Source organism: Mus musculus, chromosome 6 (genome assembly GCF_000001635.26).
Source record: "Mus musculus strain C57BL/6J chromosome 6, GRCm38.p6 C57BL/6J".
Taxonomy (NCBI): Eukaryota; Metazoa; Chordata; class Mammalia; order Rodentia; family Muridae; genus Mus; species Mus musculus.
This window is the reverse complement of record NC_000072.6, coordinates 53,952,501-53,968,281: the sequence shown is the minus strand read 5'-3', so window position 1 is coordinate 53,968,281 and position 15,781 is coordinate 53,952,501. Positions and strand designations below refer to the sequence as shown.

At 47.2% G+C, this 15,781-nt stretch overlaps 1 protein-coding gene across 10 annotated transcripts in view; it reads left to right on the top strand.

The window, feature by feature from the left end:
- Window positions 1-15,781, top strand: part of Cpvl (carboxypeptidase, vitellogenic-like) — a 105,553-nt gene that overhangs the window by 10,392 nt on the left and 79,380 nt on the right. For 7 of the 10 annotated variants that reach the window (XM_006506615.4, XM_006506619.3, XM_006506617.2 and 4 more), the window contains exons 3-6: window positions 408-526; window positions 13,658-13,772; window positions 14,720-14,778; window positions 15,673-15,752. In XM_006506615.4, the coding sequence (XP_006506678.1) occupies window positions 408-526; window positions 13,658-13,772; window positions 14,720-14,778; window positions 15,673-15,752 (373 nt within the window). Of the gene's footprint in view, window positions 1-407; window positions 527-13,657; window positions 13,773-13,973; window positions 14,045-14,159; window positions 14,189-14,283; window positions 14,351-14,719; window positions 14,779-15,672; window positions 15,753-15,781 lie in introns of those variants that run through there. The other 3 variants (XM_006506622.3, XM_006506620.3, XM_006506621.2) reach the window with 3 other exon arrangements.

The following is a 15,781-nucleotide window of genomic DNA, read 5'->3' as shown; positions in this document are numbered from 1 at the left end:
CCCTCAGGCCTGATCCATAAGAGACCAGTAGACTTCGTGCCCCTATTAAAAAGGTGGGGCCCATAGGCTGCCCCAAGAGTCCCAGCTGCTTAGTCCGTTTCCCTGTACTTTGTGGGCGCATCTGCCATTCAGTGGGCGAAGTGGAAACACCCGAGGTACTAACAACAAGAAAACTACAAAGACTTGGATCCTAACCGCTTTCACCTTCCCTTGACCTTGGCCTCACTGTGAATGGGAAGTCTGGGAGCCGCTGGAGGGGGCTGGAACCTGTGTTCTGAGTTCCCCTCATGTCGGCCCCCTCTTAGCTTCTCATCTTGGCCTGATGCCCGCAAAGGTCTCCCCCAGCCCGGGCAGGCTCATAGAACATGTTCTCTAATCCTTCCCTGTATTTTCTCTCCCCTCACCAGGGCAAAGGAAGAGCATGGTCAGTCCGTTCCCTGGAATGAACGACAAGAGTTATGCCGGCTACATCACGGTGAACCAGACTTACAACAGCAACCTCTTCTTCTGGTTCTTTCCGGCTCGGGTAGGTGTCCAAGGCCTGCAGCGGAGAGCAGGGAGCAGCTCACCCCAGATGGAGTGCGAATACTAGCTCGCAGACCCCTGGGTTTTGTTGTTATTTGTTTTCGGGTGTGTTCCTGTGCATGCACGCTTGTGCGTGGGTGCACGTGCACATGCGTGGGTGCAAGCGAGAGCCCTGACTCTATTTTTTGAGACAGGGTCTCTCATTGAACCCAGAAAACAGGCTGGCCACCAGCCCCAGGGATCTGTTTGCCTCTGTCCCTGAAAGGCTGGGGTTACAAGTCCATCTTTTTATGTGGATCTTGAGGATCCAAATGTGGGCCCTCATGACCTCATGACAAGCACGTTCCTCACTGATCCATATCTCCAGTCCTGTTTGCTTTCCTTGTTTAAAATGAACATACAGGTTAAACACTAGGATAACATTGACGTAGTAACAGATTTCATTATGGAATTTCTATACACAATTTGTTTTGGCTGATTCTCCTGCATTTCTTCGTCCCCTCTGCCCTTGGTTATGTACCCTTCTGCCCCAGTTGTTTTTTTAGGCCATACAATCTATTACCCTCCATCACTTTCCTCAAACTTCTATTTCCTGAAAGGCTTAAGAATCCTTGAAGAAAACATTATTTTTTAAAAAATAAAATAAACAAATATTTATGGAGACTCCAACTTAGCCTCACCCCCTCCTTATAGTGACACCTCCCCTTATAGTAACACAGCAACCTTCTTTTGTTAAGTCTTCCGTTTATCTTTCAATTGCTATCTTATTTAAATAATATTTGGGACAGGGCAGGCATTGGAGAGAGTCCGAGGAAGGTAAAGAGCTAACAGGTCACAGTTCACTTGTGACCTTTCAGGGGCTTCTCAGTTTCCACCTGGGAGACAGAGGATAGAATCTTTTCAGACTCCCCAGTGAGGGTTAGCTCATTCCCAGGTCACACAGTTCTTTGTGAACAAGACACATTAAGGTTGAAGGTACCTTTGGGGGGCCCGGGGGCAGATGCTGAGGCATTGAAACACATTAAAGCCCACCACAGAGCTGCTTTCGAGTCTCATCTGCCAAATTGGATTTGCTTTAGAAGCTGGAGAAAGCAAAGCGAGGCCTATCTCTGCGGAGGTTGGTATTCATATTTGCATATGATCTGCATACAACAGTGTTGCATATTTAATAACTTGGTAAATTGCTTCAGCCAGTGTCTCTCTGCGAACTTGAATAGCTTTTTACTGGGACTGTCCTGCTGTGTTCTCTTGACTTTGCTTCTCTTTCCTAACCGCATGACTTCTGATTGTAGTTCACCTCATAGCAGTCTGTCTTTTGGAGAGTGGGGGTGGGCAGTGGTTTTGGTTGGGTCTTTGGACCCTCACTGTCTCTGGTAGGCTTTCCTGGACTCTAGAGGGGTTCTTGTTTCTTTGTTCGTGTGACTGTTAGGTAAGTGAGGAGCCCAGAGTTTAGGGAGAGGCTTGTGTTGAGGATGAGGGACAGATGGGGAGAAGTGGCTATGTTCAAGGTCAGCACTTGGGCATGAGAGCAGTCTTTCTCCTGAGATGCCTGCCATTGAGAGAGTCCAGCTGGCAGGGAGACTGAGGTGTGCTCACCCCCCTCCCCCGCCCTCCCCCCACGAGGAGCCCAGCTGGCCTGAGCCCAGCAGGATGAAGGATGCTAATGGGGCTTCAGCAACAAACAGCCCAGATGTTGCAAGGCCACTTGACCTACATGAGACCTAAAACTATGACATCATTTCACTACGCAGAGGCCTGCCTTGTGTTTCTGTCCTGCATTTGTTTCAGAGCTCAGCTTTATCCGTACACCCTGATCAGATCTAAAGGCTTCCGAGGGTTCCTAGCAGGACTCTGTCTTGCTTCTTGCTGTCTCTTTCCTGTGTGTTTGTTTCTCCGCTCCACACCTTGTCCTCTCCTTTCTTTATTTGCTCCTCAAACCCCAAGTTTCTTTGAGGTTTTCATGCGTGACTTAGGAAACACACACACACACACACACACACACACACACACACACACACACACATATATATATTGAAGTTTTGTTTTGTTTTGTTTTGTTTTGAGATGGGGTCTTGCTATGTAGTCCAGGCTACCTGTGAATTAGTGGTGATTTTCCTGCCACAACCTCCCCAGTGTACCACCACACCTGGATATTTAGCAAATTTGAATCCACACACACAAGTCATACAGCTTTATTGGCTACCATGTGATATTTTGATACATCTATACCCTGTGAGATGTTCGTATATCAGTGCGATGTTCAAATGTAGGTGTGCGTGTTTATCTCTTACAAGGAGTTATTTCTTTGCAGTGGAAATGTTCAAAGAATTTTCTATCATTTTTGGAATGCACAGTGCATTATTGTTATCTCCAGACATGATGCTGTGCAGACACCTGGAACTTCTTTCCTGTTATACCGTGTACCCATGGAGATAAATTTGAGGATTAAACCTTGTCCCAGTCTTCCCTCCCCCTTCCTCTGTTCAGGATACTGCTCTGTCCCACAGTGGTCCCATCTTCATCAGAAAGAAGTGCACATAGCAGACAACCCAGGTGGGGGCAGGCCTATGCAGGGTGTGGGTGAACATGGGGGTCAGCTGCCCCAAGCCTCCTTGGCATTTCACACGGGTCTGGGGGGGCGGTCAGCCTTCCTCTCACCCCCTTTCTCTGTGACCCCCCCACCTCCACCCCAGCTGATGAATGGAGCTTCAGTCTCTCCTCTCTCTTCTACTTTGTCTAACCTGGCTTTGTACCAAGAAGTTCTTCATTGATGTCTGAATGTTGCATCTTTAGCAATTATTTAGATTTGGGAAACCAGTAATTAGTAATGAGAAAAGATTATAACCAAACAATAGAAAGAAAGGAGGCTTTTTTTTTTCTTCTGTTTCTACCTGGCAGGCCTGGTCTAGCTTGCCTTTGTCTGTTGGATTACAAAAGGGGGTGCAGTTTCCTTAGCTCCATGGCTTTGAGGTTGGTCTGTTGGCTTGCTAGTTTTCCCCTCCTGAATTAACTGAGAACATAGCAGGTCACCCACGAACCGAGCAACGGTCCTTCTGATTAAGTTCTATAGCCATAAATACATCCCAAGATGGTTCCAGAAGTCCTGCCCATGTGCCGTCTCAGATCAAAGGTCTTATGTATAGGACTCTGTGGGAGTGCATGTAAGTTGAGAAGGCAGAGTTTATGAAAAGGCCCACGGTGTGGGCAGGTGTAGCAGGGAAAGACTGGGTACCAATTCACAGGCACAACCAGGTGTCTAAGGCTAAGGCTTCCAGCTAGGAAATTAAAAAAAAAAAAAAAAACATGGTGGGACAGATACAGCACCCCAGGAGAAGCAGCTGTCAACCATGAGGAATGTCCCTTTCATTTGGTAGAAATATGAGTTCCTTGCCTGTCCCAGGGAAGCAGCTGACATTGTCATCAGGGGAAAAATGACTCCCTTTTTAAAATGAGGGTAGCGAAAATAGCGATCCAGGAAGGATGCTGCACTCAGAGCATCCTCTGAGTCATTTTCTGTATGCTGTTTCTCAAATTAGTTTCGTTTTCCTGTTATTTCTGCGAGATTCCCCTGTTATTGTCTACAAATCAGTGCATAATGAATTCCAGAAGTCAAAAATCAGTGTGCAGTGGAAATACTGTAGGGGAAGCAGCATGCTCTGTGCCTGGGCTGGGGGCTGGGCAGCACACTGTACTCAACAGAAGCACACACCTCTGGTGGCGGCTGCTAGGAGCTGTGTGCCAAAGCCCCTTGATCCTTTGCCTGAACCAGAATTTAAGGCTTAATTTTTGGGCTGGACATCTTTGCTTTTGACCACTGTGTGTCACATCCCTAGAAAAGTAATCTTAGAAGGTCCTGGGGTGTAGAGGTTGGAAGTGGGGCCTCTTGAATTAGCCGAGCTTGTATGCATATGATGGGGCAGCCATCACTTACCCACATTTCCTAACAGCATCAAATATCTGCCGTCTCAGTTCACAGTGAGACTGCCTGACCTGGGTCTCAAGACGAAAGAGGCTATGGAGCCTGCTGATTAGAGGAATCCTGACTCACAATAAACACCGCCTTTATTGTTATGTCCTTGTGACTATTATTGCCATTATCTCTTTGGTGACACCAGTTGCCACCGATACTGACCCAAATGAATTATGGTTTGTGGGCTTTAAAGAAAATAGAGGGAAATTGCAAATCAGAAGGCCCCAGTCATCAGGCAAGAATGTGGATTAATTGCTACTGGATAAGGAAATTACTAAGTGAAATTGGGATTTGTCTCGCTTCAGAAGATAAAGAGGCGTCTGAGGTTGCCTTCATTGGCAAGAGATAGCCAGGTTTTGACCTTATCTTGTAGGAACACCAGTAATTTGAGGTGTTCAGAGTTAGTCCAGCCCCTTTCCTGAGGTCCATCCCATGTTCTTCTGGCAGAGACAAGGCATGACTCCTGGTGTGTGTGCTTGTTTGTTTGTTTGTTTGTTTGTTTTGCTGGGGGTGGGGCAAGTGCTTATAAAGGAGCTGGAGACTGTGACATCTGTGAGGTTAGTCTGGGACCAGCCTATGAAGAGATGCTCACTCAGGAACCTGCAGGTTGGACCTTCCAAAGTCAGATAGCAGGAAAATGAAGGTGACAGAGGGTTAGGCTACCAAGAACTCGGAGCTAGCTATCAGAGAATACCAAAGGTTGGCCCTGATACCCTTGGTCTAGATTGGTGTTTTCTGGTAGTGGAGACAGATGTTTTAAATCGTCCTGAGAATCCACTGGGCAGCTTGTCTTGGGAGTAGAGGTGGAATCAGAGGCCCCCGATCTGTGGCCTGTAGCCAGGTATACTCCCTCCTCAGAGGATGCGAACTTCCTCAGTAGCAGAGTATGTGTGGAAGAGAAGAGAGGATCCAGACTTTGTTGCTCATTAGAATCAGCTGGGAGCTTCAGAAGAGCGACTGCTGCTTCCTCTCCGGCCCCCACTCATCCAGGTTCCAGAGATCAAAGCAGCATTTCTAATGCGCTCCATATCTATCCTGGTACAGCTTGTCAGAGGTCTTGAACTTAGGGGGAAAAAAAAACCCTGGAGGTCAAGCTACAGGGACTGTTCCAGGTCTGCAATTCTTAGTTGTTTAACTTGGAGTCGGGCATTTATTCTCCCTGGGGTTTGGGGTTTCATTAAAGTAGGGACTGTCAACCTAGTTGATGTCTATGTCTGTATCTTAGTTCTATAAGAGACTTTCAACTAGAGCTATCCTGCCAGACATCACGCTGTCTCTGACCCACAGACAGCACAAGAGATGCTATGTTATCTTAAAAAAAAATAACAACAACAACAACAACAACAACAAAGCAGTAACGTTTGGGTGGTGAAGGCCTTGTTCCCTTGGGGTGAGCTATGGTATTTTGTGACAGTTGGCATCTACTTACTAAATCATGGGATGGAGATCTAGGCAGTGGTGATTGCTGCATGAGTTGGGCACAAGTGTGCATCCTTGCTTGTTTGGCATCTCTGGTCTAATTTACCATGACCCACAATAACAGCTTTAAACATTTTTGCTATTGGGTGGCTATGTCAGTAGAGGACGCTGGAGGGACACCAGGGCCCAAAGCTGCCTTTTTCTGTTCCTTGTTCTGTGTTTTGCTGCTCAGTTCAGGGACACTCTGCCTTATTTGTTCACTCAGACCACCAAGACCCTCTGCCTAGGTGACCATCCAGCTGCAGCCAGCTTACAGCCAGGAAACCCAGGGAACTTAGTCACCAAAGGTTTGATCCCAGGCCTTCTTCAAGGAGGTCTGGAGCACACCTTAGGGAGTCCACACTCCTCCTTATGGGACTGACTCTCAGTATAGGCACTCTGCCCTCAATATAGGACACTCTAGACCAGTGTCCTCTTTACACACCTATGGAGAAATCTCCATTGTGTGTGCTTTTTTGTTTGTTTGCTTTTGTCTTTGTTGTTGTTGTTGTTGTTTTTTGTTTTGTTTTGTTTTGTTTTGTTTTGTTTTGTTTTTCAAGACAGGGTTTCTCTGTATAGCCCTGGCTGTCCTGAAACTCACTTTGTAGACCAGGCTGGCCTCGAACTCAGAAATCCGCCTGCCTCTGCCTCCCGAGTGCTGGGATTAAAGGCGTGCGGCACCACACCCGGCTTGTGTGTGCTTTTTGTACAGTGTTCCCTGCTCCCTGGAAGACACAGGAAGCTTACGGGCATGTTGATCTCGGGTCAGCTTGCTGGCCTTCTGTCCAGTTCTCCTCGATGCTGACTGAGTCCCCTATGGCTATAGTAGACGTGTGTCTTGGAGCAGGCGTACACACCAGTGTTTCTGGCTTAACAAAGTGGCTGGTTAATCACACAGGAAAATGACTCTGTGGCTCCTGTCTTATCTTGGGTCCTGAGTGACATCACCACCCATTCTTTCTCTCAGGAACAGTCTGCCGCAAGGAACCGAGAATGTTCTAGAAAGATCTCAGGAACTGGAGCAGCCAGTGTGCCACTGACTCTCATTCTTGACATGTCAGTATGCTTTCCTTCCTCAGGCACTTGGCCAACTTGGTCAAACCATAGTTTCCAAGCTTCCATGGCCTTAGTTATAGAACCAACAAGGATTCACTAGTGTGTGCCTAAAGGTCTAGTGTGATTGGCCAAGTTCCTATCAGGTGATCTTCCTTGATCCAATCAGCCAAGGATCATGTGATATAATATGGCCAATGGGCCTTTGCTATGCTGAATGTAGGGACCAGTTCTGTGAAAGGCATGTGGGTCAAAGGATTTCTCAAACTATATTTATTGCAAGTGGCTACAGAGCTACTGGGTCAGCATCTTCATTGATGTTCTTGAGGCACCAAGGATCTGAAATAGCAAAACCATATGAAACAAAACAAAGTGGCCATAAATTGTAAGTTATAGACCACTCTATTAATATGTATATTAGGACTCTGCAGAAAACTTTGTGTGCCCAATTGTCCATTGGGGAAATTAAAATTCTACACAAAGACTGAGGTTATTAACTTTTCCAGTCATCTTTCATCTTAGCTAGACTCAGAAATGAGACCAGACTCCCTCATTCACACTGCCTCTCACATTCCTTCTAAGCTATAGCTTTCTTGCCTGGGGCTTGTTATCTCCTGGGATGTTTAGGGAAGAGCCTGGTGAGGAGTCTACGGGCTTGAGGCTGCCTCTTGATGAGGAGATAAGTCAACGCTTGATAAGAGCTCAGAGGAGGTTGGGGATGATCTAAGAAGACAGGGGGAGACAACTGAAAAAGTTAATTTTCCCTATGAATGATCACAGTTTAAAGACAGTTTAATGTTGTCAACAGGAAGCACTGTGAACAACCTTCCCTGGGAACACATGGCTGTCGTAAGCAAGCTGTTCACATGTGTTGGGACTATGTGTGTAGAATTAAAATGGTTCTGCCAAGCTACTCAATGATTCTGGTTACAAAACTAATTGCTTTAAATAAAAATCCTTTTCCTTGATCAACATGGCGTGGCAGCTGAAGCATCGTAGGCAGAGAGATCTGTGCGGCAGGGTGGGGGTCCACTCAGATGCACCGGGGGGGGGGGTGTTAAGACTTTACCTTGGGTACTAATGGCTTCACTTAAGAGAGAACATGTTACGTAAAGCAAGCAAGCCTCCAGTCGTTGCATTTAGAACTACAGAGAGGGTGTCACTGAGTTACCACAGCACACTTGCCACTTTAAGCCTGCCTTGAAGTCTGGCAGTGGTGGGCTGTTGCATCCTCTTTTCTAGAATGGTGTTTCTTAGTGGAAGGGAAGAAAGGGTTGGCTAGAAAAATGTATGCAGATTGGGTTCTGGCCAAAATACTGCCCCCACACGTGGTAAGCTGTTTAATTCCCTAGAGCCACATCAATGGAATTGTCTATGTAAAATACAACCACTAGTTAGATTGTTTTGTTTTGTTTTACTGTATTCTTTTTCTCAATTAATTAATTAATTAATTAATTCATTCATTCATTCATTCACTTTACATCCTGATCACTGCCCTCCCTCCTGGTCCCCCCTCCCCATATATCCCCTCCCCCATCTCCCCTCCTCTTCTCCTCTGAGAGAGTGGAGGCCCCTCCCCCTGGGGATCCCCCCCATCCTGGCGCATCAAGTTTCTTCAGGGTGAATCCTCTCCCATTAAAGTCAGACAAGGTAGCCCAGCTAGAAGAACATATTCCACATAGAGGCAATAGCTTTTGTTATCGTCCCTGCTCCAGTTGTTCAGGACCCTCATGAAGACCGACCTGCACGTCTGCTACATATATGCAAGGGGCCTGGGTCCAGCCCGTGCATGTTCTTTGGTTGGTGGTTCAGTCTCTGAGAGCTCCCAAGGGTCCAGGTTAGTTGACTCTGTTGGTTGTCCTGTGGAGCTCCTATCCTCTTCAGGGCCCTTAATCACTGGTCAGATTTTTGTTGGCTTGACACAAACACCTGGGAAGAGGGAATGTCAATTGGAGAGTTACATCTATCAGATTGGACTGTGGAGTATTTTCTTGATTAGTGATTTATGTGGGCAGGCGATCTTTGGAGGTATAAGAAAGCAGGCCGAGCAAGCCAATAAGCAACATCCCTCTGTGGCCATGGATTTGGTTCCTTCCTTGAGTGTTTGCCCCAATTTCCTTTAATGATGGATTATAACATGTAAGATGAAATAAGAGCTTTCCCACCCCAGTTGCTTTTGGCCATGGTGTTTATAACAGCAATGAAAAGCAAACTTAGAACAACCATGTTGATCGAAAGAACTGAAATCGTTGTCTTTAGTCCCTGTTCCTGACATACTGACTCTCCATTTCAGCAACGTGTTGATGTGCAAATAGAAATCATGTCTACTGTGTCTTGTTATCTATCTCTGACTGTAAAGCTGGGGTCTGGTCTGGCTGGAGATACCTTTAAAAAGTCTAGAGTATGCATAGCTGACGCTTGGAAGGTGACAGGCCACATCAGGACCAGTTTAGATTTCAGGAATTTTGCTTTTATGAAGGCACACAATCGTTTTCTTTGTCCATCATCGAAAGTAAGTAGTGGGATATGCTGGTGTAGATAGTTTCACGGACAGAAGAGAAGAAGTGCCTCCTTGGGGCTGGCTGTTCATCATGCAAGAAACATTGAGGAAAGAGTAGCCAAGTTTGTGACTGGCCACCAGGGGTCGCCAGAGGAATTGAGAGGCCAGTGGATAAACTGGATCTAGTTCTTTTCCTTTCCCCTTACTTTCCCTCCCTCACTTTCTCCCTCCCCTCCCTCTCCTCCCTCCCCTTTCTCCTCCCTCCGGAGTCTTGATTGGGTCTTTCTGTGTAGCCCAGGCAGTCACACTTCTGTCTTCACTTCCCTAGCTACTGGGATTGCAGGCTGCCACGGTTGTTGTCGGTTGTTGTCTGTGCACCAGGACAGGGCTCAGCCACTTGTGCTCCACCCACGCGCAGGGCATCTGCTGTTGTTCTCCGTGTATCTCACAAGTCCAGGATTCCTCTGCTCCTTCGCATTTCATCGTGTCTTCCTTCTCTCAGTAGCTCTCGACATGGTTATACTCAGGCCCTTGACTCATTCATAAACTGTTTCTTTTCTTCATCTTCAAACAGGTAACTCTTTACCCGGGGCGATTATCCATCTAAGCCATCCATCCCAAGCTTGAATAGCCATCTCAAAAGCCCTGCCTTTGAGTCCTCAATCGCGTGTTCCTCTGCCCACCTGCCCCTATATGTAGCTACACGTAGCTGTCTTCCCACTCATCAAAAACCCAACCTGAACTGACACTTTAAAAAAGGTAACACCAGACGCTGCCTGAAAGAAGTGTTGTGACTGTACCTGCTGCTCATATAAATAACAACCTGTGCTTCCAGGCAGAGGGCACGGAGACACAGCGAAAGTAAGGCATGGACTCAAGGACACGCAGATATAAAACAGCTAGTCGGAACTCCAGTCCTGGCAGTGTAGCTCCCATAGCCACACTCTTTACAGAGTACTTTTTTTTTCTTCCTGACTGTGAGTAGGAGCTAACCCACAGCTTTGGGAGAGCAGACAGTGTGTGCTATTAGATGAATTTACACACTGTGCTGGATGCATGGGGCATGGTGGTGATGTGACTCACTGCTGCGGAGAGACACCCCACAACCTGAGGTCCAGTGACCACAAAAACAGCATGGCCTTATCACTGTGCTGTGTCTTCAGCGTATGTAATGTCCATAAGTGGAGCACATGTGTAGAGAAGAGTCCTCAGACATCTCCGTGACTAAGTTTAAGAAGTTAGACTTGGGATGGCAGGGGGGGGGGCGGTCTTTAAAAATCCTTAATTCCGAGTGTATACCCCAGAGCCGAGAGATGGTGGGTCTGAATGTACCCACTATCAAACCTGAGGACCTGACGGCCCCCTGAGCTCCATGGCAGGAGAGAACCAGCTCTCAAAACTTGTTTATTAATGCTCACAGGTGCCAGTTAATAAACAAATAAGCAAAAAAATGTACTGAGATTTAAAAAGAAGTACTCTGCAATATAAAACGTATTGATGAAGAAAATCACTTTAAAGCTTTGAGATGGGAGACCTAAATGTCTTGAATCGTAGCTAAAGTAAGATTAATATTTTCAAAAGTCTGAATTCCATCCTACCTACCACCAATTAGCAGAAGTTCCTTATTTCAGTGGCCCCCATGTTTGCAGTGAGGTTTTCTTCGTCATGTCCTTGTGCATTTCTCCTCTTTCCTTGGAGAAGGGCCTCACCTCACAAGTGAGATCTGGATATGTCATGGATTATCTATAAGAATGTTATGCCGTTCGTGTGGGCCATAGCAAGTATTGTCTATCCTGGTTATGATGTCATGATTCGTCACACAAGCATGACGTGCTATGGCTGACTCTCGGGTACATAGCATTAAATAGCACCTTCATATCGCAGCACCTGGTTCAGGTATGGCATCAGTGCATAGGCTGCTCAACTCATTGAAGGAGAAAGACACATGGTAGGGGTTGGGTTCTCTTTAAAACCAGGTGCTTCAAGGGCCGCTGAGCACCAAGGAGGCAGGTCAGCTGAGGTTGGAAGTCTGCTAGCATCCCAGGAATGCAGGGTGCCGTGCTTCACGGCCTCATGAGAACCCTGTTTGGCACATTGCTGTTTGACTTGTCCTGTAGTGTGGCCTCTTAGGACCAGGCTATTTTTCTGAGTGTCTAGAGATAACCTTAACCCTGCCAGGTCACAGGAAGGTGGGGGAGAAGAGAGTATTGGAGATTAGTTGCCTAGGAGACTGAAAAAGCAGGCTCTCTATCATCTAGCAGGTCTCTAGCTGTTTTTTTGCTTGTAAGAATCGTCGGGGGAAAGCTGAGAGTGCCATCCTACTCCACACAGGGGTCAAGGGGTGGGATAAGGGGAGTACAACTCCTCTGGCTTCAGTCAAGGCAAAGTCATTTGAAAAGAGATTATCCACATTATTTTAATCTATGACCAAGCTTGAGGGCTACTGGTCCACTGCTGTATAGGAACCTAGGAAGGTTCTGAGGGTTGGGCATCCTGAAGTCAGTACCCCAGCACCCCATACTTCCAAGAGGCTGGGAAGGGTGGGGATGACTTCCTTCCTGTTCTCCTGGTTTTCCTACCCCTTGTTATATGGAGTTTGATTTCAGTACTGGGTGAATGAAAGTATAGGGGGCTGGGGGTCCTGGTGAGTGACAGAGGTTCTGGGGAAAGGTTTTACTCATGTGGATAGGCAAAGCACACAGTGGCTCCAGGAAGGGCGGGGTGGGTGGACAGCATCACTCCATACAGATTTTCATCCTAGCGATCAGGAAGGCTTGTATTGCTGCCATGGAGAGGGGTTTGGGGGCTTGGGGGTGGAGGAAGCTCAGGCTGGAGGAAGCAGAGGGCCAGGCCACCACAGCTACTTAGTAGTGAAGTAGAGCCAGAGCCTCCTGGTTCCAGGCCTCCCTCACAGCAGCTCTGAAACACCTCTCTCAGGTTGGGGTTTTCTGTTTTGACTTGACAGAGAAGGCTCCTCTCCCCGACACTGAGTTTGTTTGTGGCGTGTCCATATTTGAGGCAGGACAAGAAAGGAATGAAAAATAGACCAGGGATGATAGGGGCCAAAGGATTTAAACAAACAAACAAACAAACAAACAGACAAACAAACAAGCAAACAAGCCACCAAGCTGAACAGTCTCCTGTTCTTCTATATGTAGATGATTTGAGCACAGATCCCCTCGAAGTTCTTAACCTCCACCCTTCACGTGGGTGGCTACCATTTGCAGAACACAGCCACTCTACAGATTTTATGGAGAGTGTTCCCACTTCACCTCCAGTCCACACTGTAAACAATGGTGCCAGTGCCTGTTTTACAGGAAAGTAAAGTCCTCATGGCTTTGGCGTCTTACCCAGAATCACCCAGTTGGGGACGAGCAAAGCCTGGGCTTGAGCCTGGAGAGTTTGGAGCAGGTGTTCATCACTCACCCATGTGACTGAGCTGACAACTGAGTGGCTTACAGGTCCGTGGATCGAAAGCCCAGCCTCACTGTGGCTTCAGCACTTTCTGCCCACCCCACGCCCCTTTATTATAGCCAATTATGTTTATTGTATCTGAATGTTCCAGGGCATTTGCTGTGCCATTTAATGTCTTGACATTTGGGAGTGGGTTTGGAGCTAGCCCCTCATGACAAAGCTATTCTACAGACCACAACTGTTCCCAAGAACACTTCCAGAAAAGGCCCAGACATATGAGGGAACCTATGTCAGGCCTTAGGTGGCAGGAAAGTCATACCCCTTAGGGATCTTCCTCCAGATTCCTGATAGCAGCTCCCAGTGATGGTCTCGTAAGTTAATCTAGCCTCCCAGTACAGCTTCCTCACAATGCTCTGACAGGAGGAGTCCAGCTAACCTGGACTTTGGCGATGCCTACTATTTGTGTGAGGCACTGAGGCAACTAGGAAACAGCAGGGTTATTTGGTCCTTGGAGGATAGACCATGCAGATGGCAAGCTGCTGTCACGTTCACAGAAAGACACCAGCATTTGGGGCACATGTAAATCCCAAATAGTAAAAGGTGACCAACCTTTATTTATAGTAGAGTAGAGCCCTGGGGGCCAGAAGCATTCTAGAATGTTGCTGAGGCTTCATGCATTTGAGTGTACCCTGCAACCTTGGAGCAATTTTGCTCACTGGCTTCTCTGTTCCCTCCAGATGCAGCCTGAGGATGCCCCAGTAGTCCTCTGGCTTCAGGGTGGACCTGGAGGTTCATCCATGTTTGGACTCTTTGTAGAACACGGGCCTTATATTATCACAAGTAACATGACCGGTAAGCGATGGTTGGACTGCTTTTCTCATGAGTCTCCTTCCAGCCAGTATCTGCTCTAAAACTAACTTAGAATAAACACAAGAACCACTAGGAGTAGCAGAATGGCTCCAGATCATAGAAACCCAACTTTGTAGCACTGTCTGTCCAGAAGGAGGAGCCCCAGGACGAGTGTCCTGCCTAGCTTGCTCTCTCCTGAGAATGTGGGTGAAAGAGTCTATGCTGTTTTCTGCAAGTCGACTGCTGACTCAAGCATTCTTGACTTACAAAAAACAGTTGGTATTTATTACTATTTGGGTGAGCCTTCTTGCACGGGCTTAATAATGGTGGAATTATAACCCCCTTTATCCACGGGAATAGAAATGCTTTATGACTCTGTCACTTCAATGAGCTGATGCCTTGAGAGCAGGATGCAGTGGGTGAGGCTGAAGTGGAGGAAGGGCTGGAGCAAGAGCCTCTGGCTGTGTCTCAGGGCAGACTCTATTCTTGTCTCTTTGGGCAGATAGTTTGCTTTCCCTGGGTCAGCATTCAAAGTGTGAACGAGTTTGTGACTCAATGTAAAAGCCTTTGAGTCAGCTTTGGTAGGGTTGTTCTCTTCAGCGTTGGGGAGGAGGAAGAGAGTCCAAGAGGATGGGTATAGGGTACCCTGCACCTAGGTGTGTAGGGTGCCTTGGGCCTAGAAGCATAGGGCAATGGGCATTTTCATCTCAGCTCTTCATGAGGTTTTGTTGTCAGGCTTTCAGGCTTGGCTATAGTATCGCTGTGTTGGGCAAAAGTACAGAAGAGAGAGGTGAAGGGGATGAGTGCTGGTCTTCCAGAAAGAGGGTGCTCCAGTGGCGAGGGGAGGGCAGTGTCCGTGGGAGCTCAGCAGGGTGTGCTGGGATCCAGAGCAGGGATGCCTTGCCTGGCCTATTTTGTTAGGAGCTCAACCCCTTCTTCTGTTTTGACAGTTGTGGCCAGAGACTTCCCTTGGACCTTTACCCTTTCCATGCTCTACATTGATAATCCGGTGAGTACCACAGGACACCACAGGACATCAGCGCTGGCCTCATGCCTGTTTCTATTTACTACATACAGCCATGGCTGCTCGATGATTGGCCAACAGCAGGTTGCATACACAGTGATGTTTCTATAAGGCTATCAGGGAACTGAGCCAGTCCCGTCAGCTCCTCTAGCCCTCGATCATCACACATGTTTAGATAACAAATAATCTAATTATCACACAGGTTTAGGTATGCAAATACTGCCATTGGACTGAAGTTTCTTGTACTCAATAGAATAACCTGTTGTTGTACACATGCCTCCAGTGTGTGGTAGACCATGCCTTATAGGTCTGCATAAGTCCCTATGAGGGAGTTTAACAATGACAAATGCCTAAGTTGTCCTCACATTAAACAATATATTACCATATATTTTCTAAACAACAGAGTTTTTACTTTCTATATTAGAATTTAATTTACCATGCGGGGCATGGTGGAGTATCCCTATAATCCTGTTTGGAGGTTTGGGCTGTAGAAGAGTGAGTTCAAGCCAGCCTGAGCTAAATTGTGAGCTCTAGGCTAGCCTAGGCTACATTGTGGGGTCCCTCCCATTGAATGTCACCACTGGGATAAGGGGCGGATGGCTTTTTACCGATGGTGTGGGTTCCCTGTCTCTTGGGTTGTTGCTTAATGATGGATTCCTCATCTTTCATGTAGACCTATAGATACAAAGAGCCAAAACTGGTGTGCTTTCCCCTGGAAAGGGAAGAGGGATGCCTCGGAGATACGTGGAGAGATGGCAGAGATCTGAAGTCAGAGGTGTGGGTTTTGGAGTCTGTAAGGCCATCTCCCAGTGTGGGGTTGAGCTGAAAGTCTCAAGAAACATCCGTCTTCATGCTCATCTTCATTTCTTTCCCCCTAAGGTGGGTACAGGCTTCAGCTTCACCGATCATTTCCAGGGATACGCCACCAGCGAGGATGATGTAGCCCAAGACTTGTACAGGTATGTCATGCAATTCTCCCTGTGGTAGT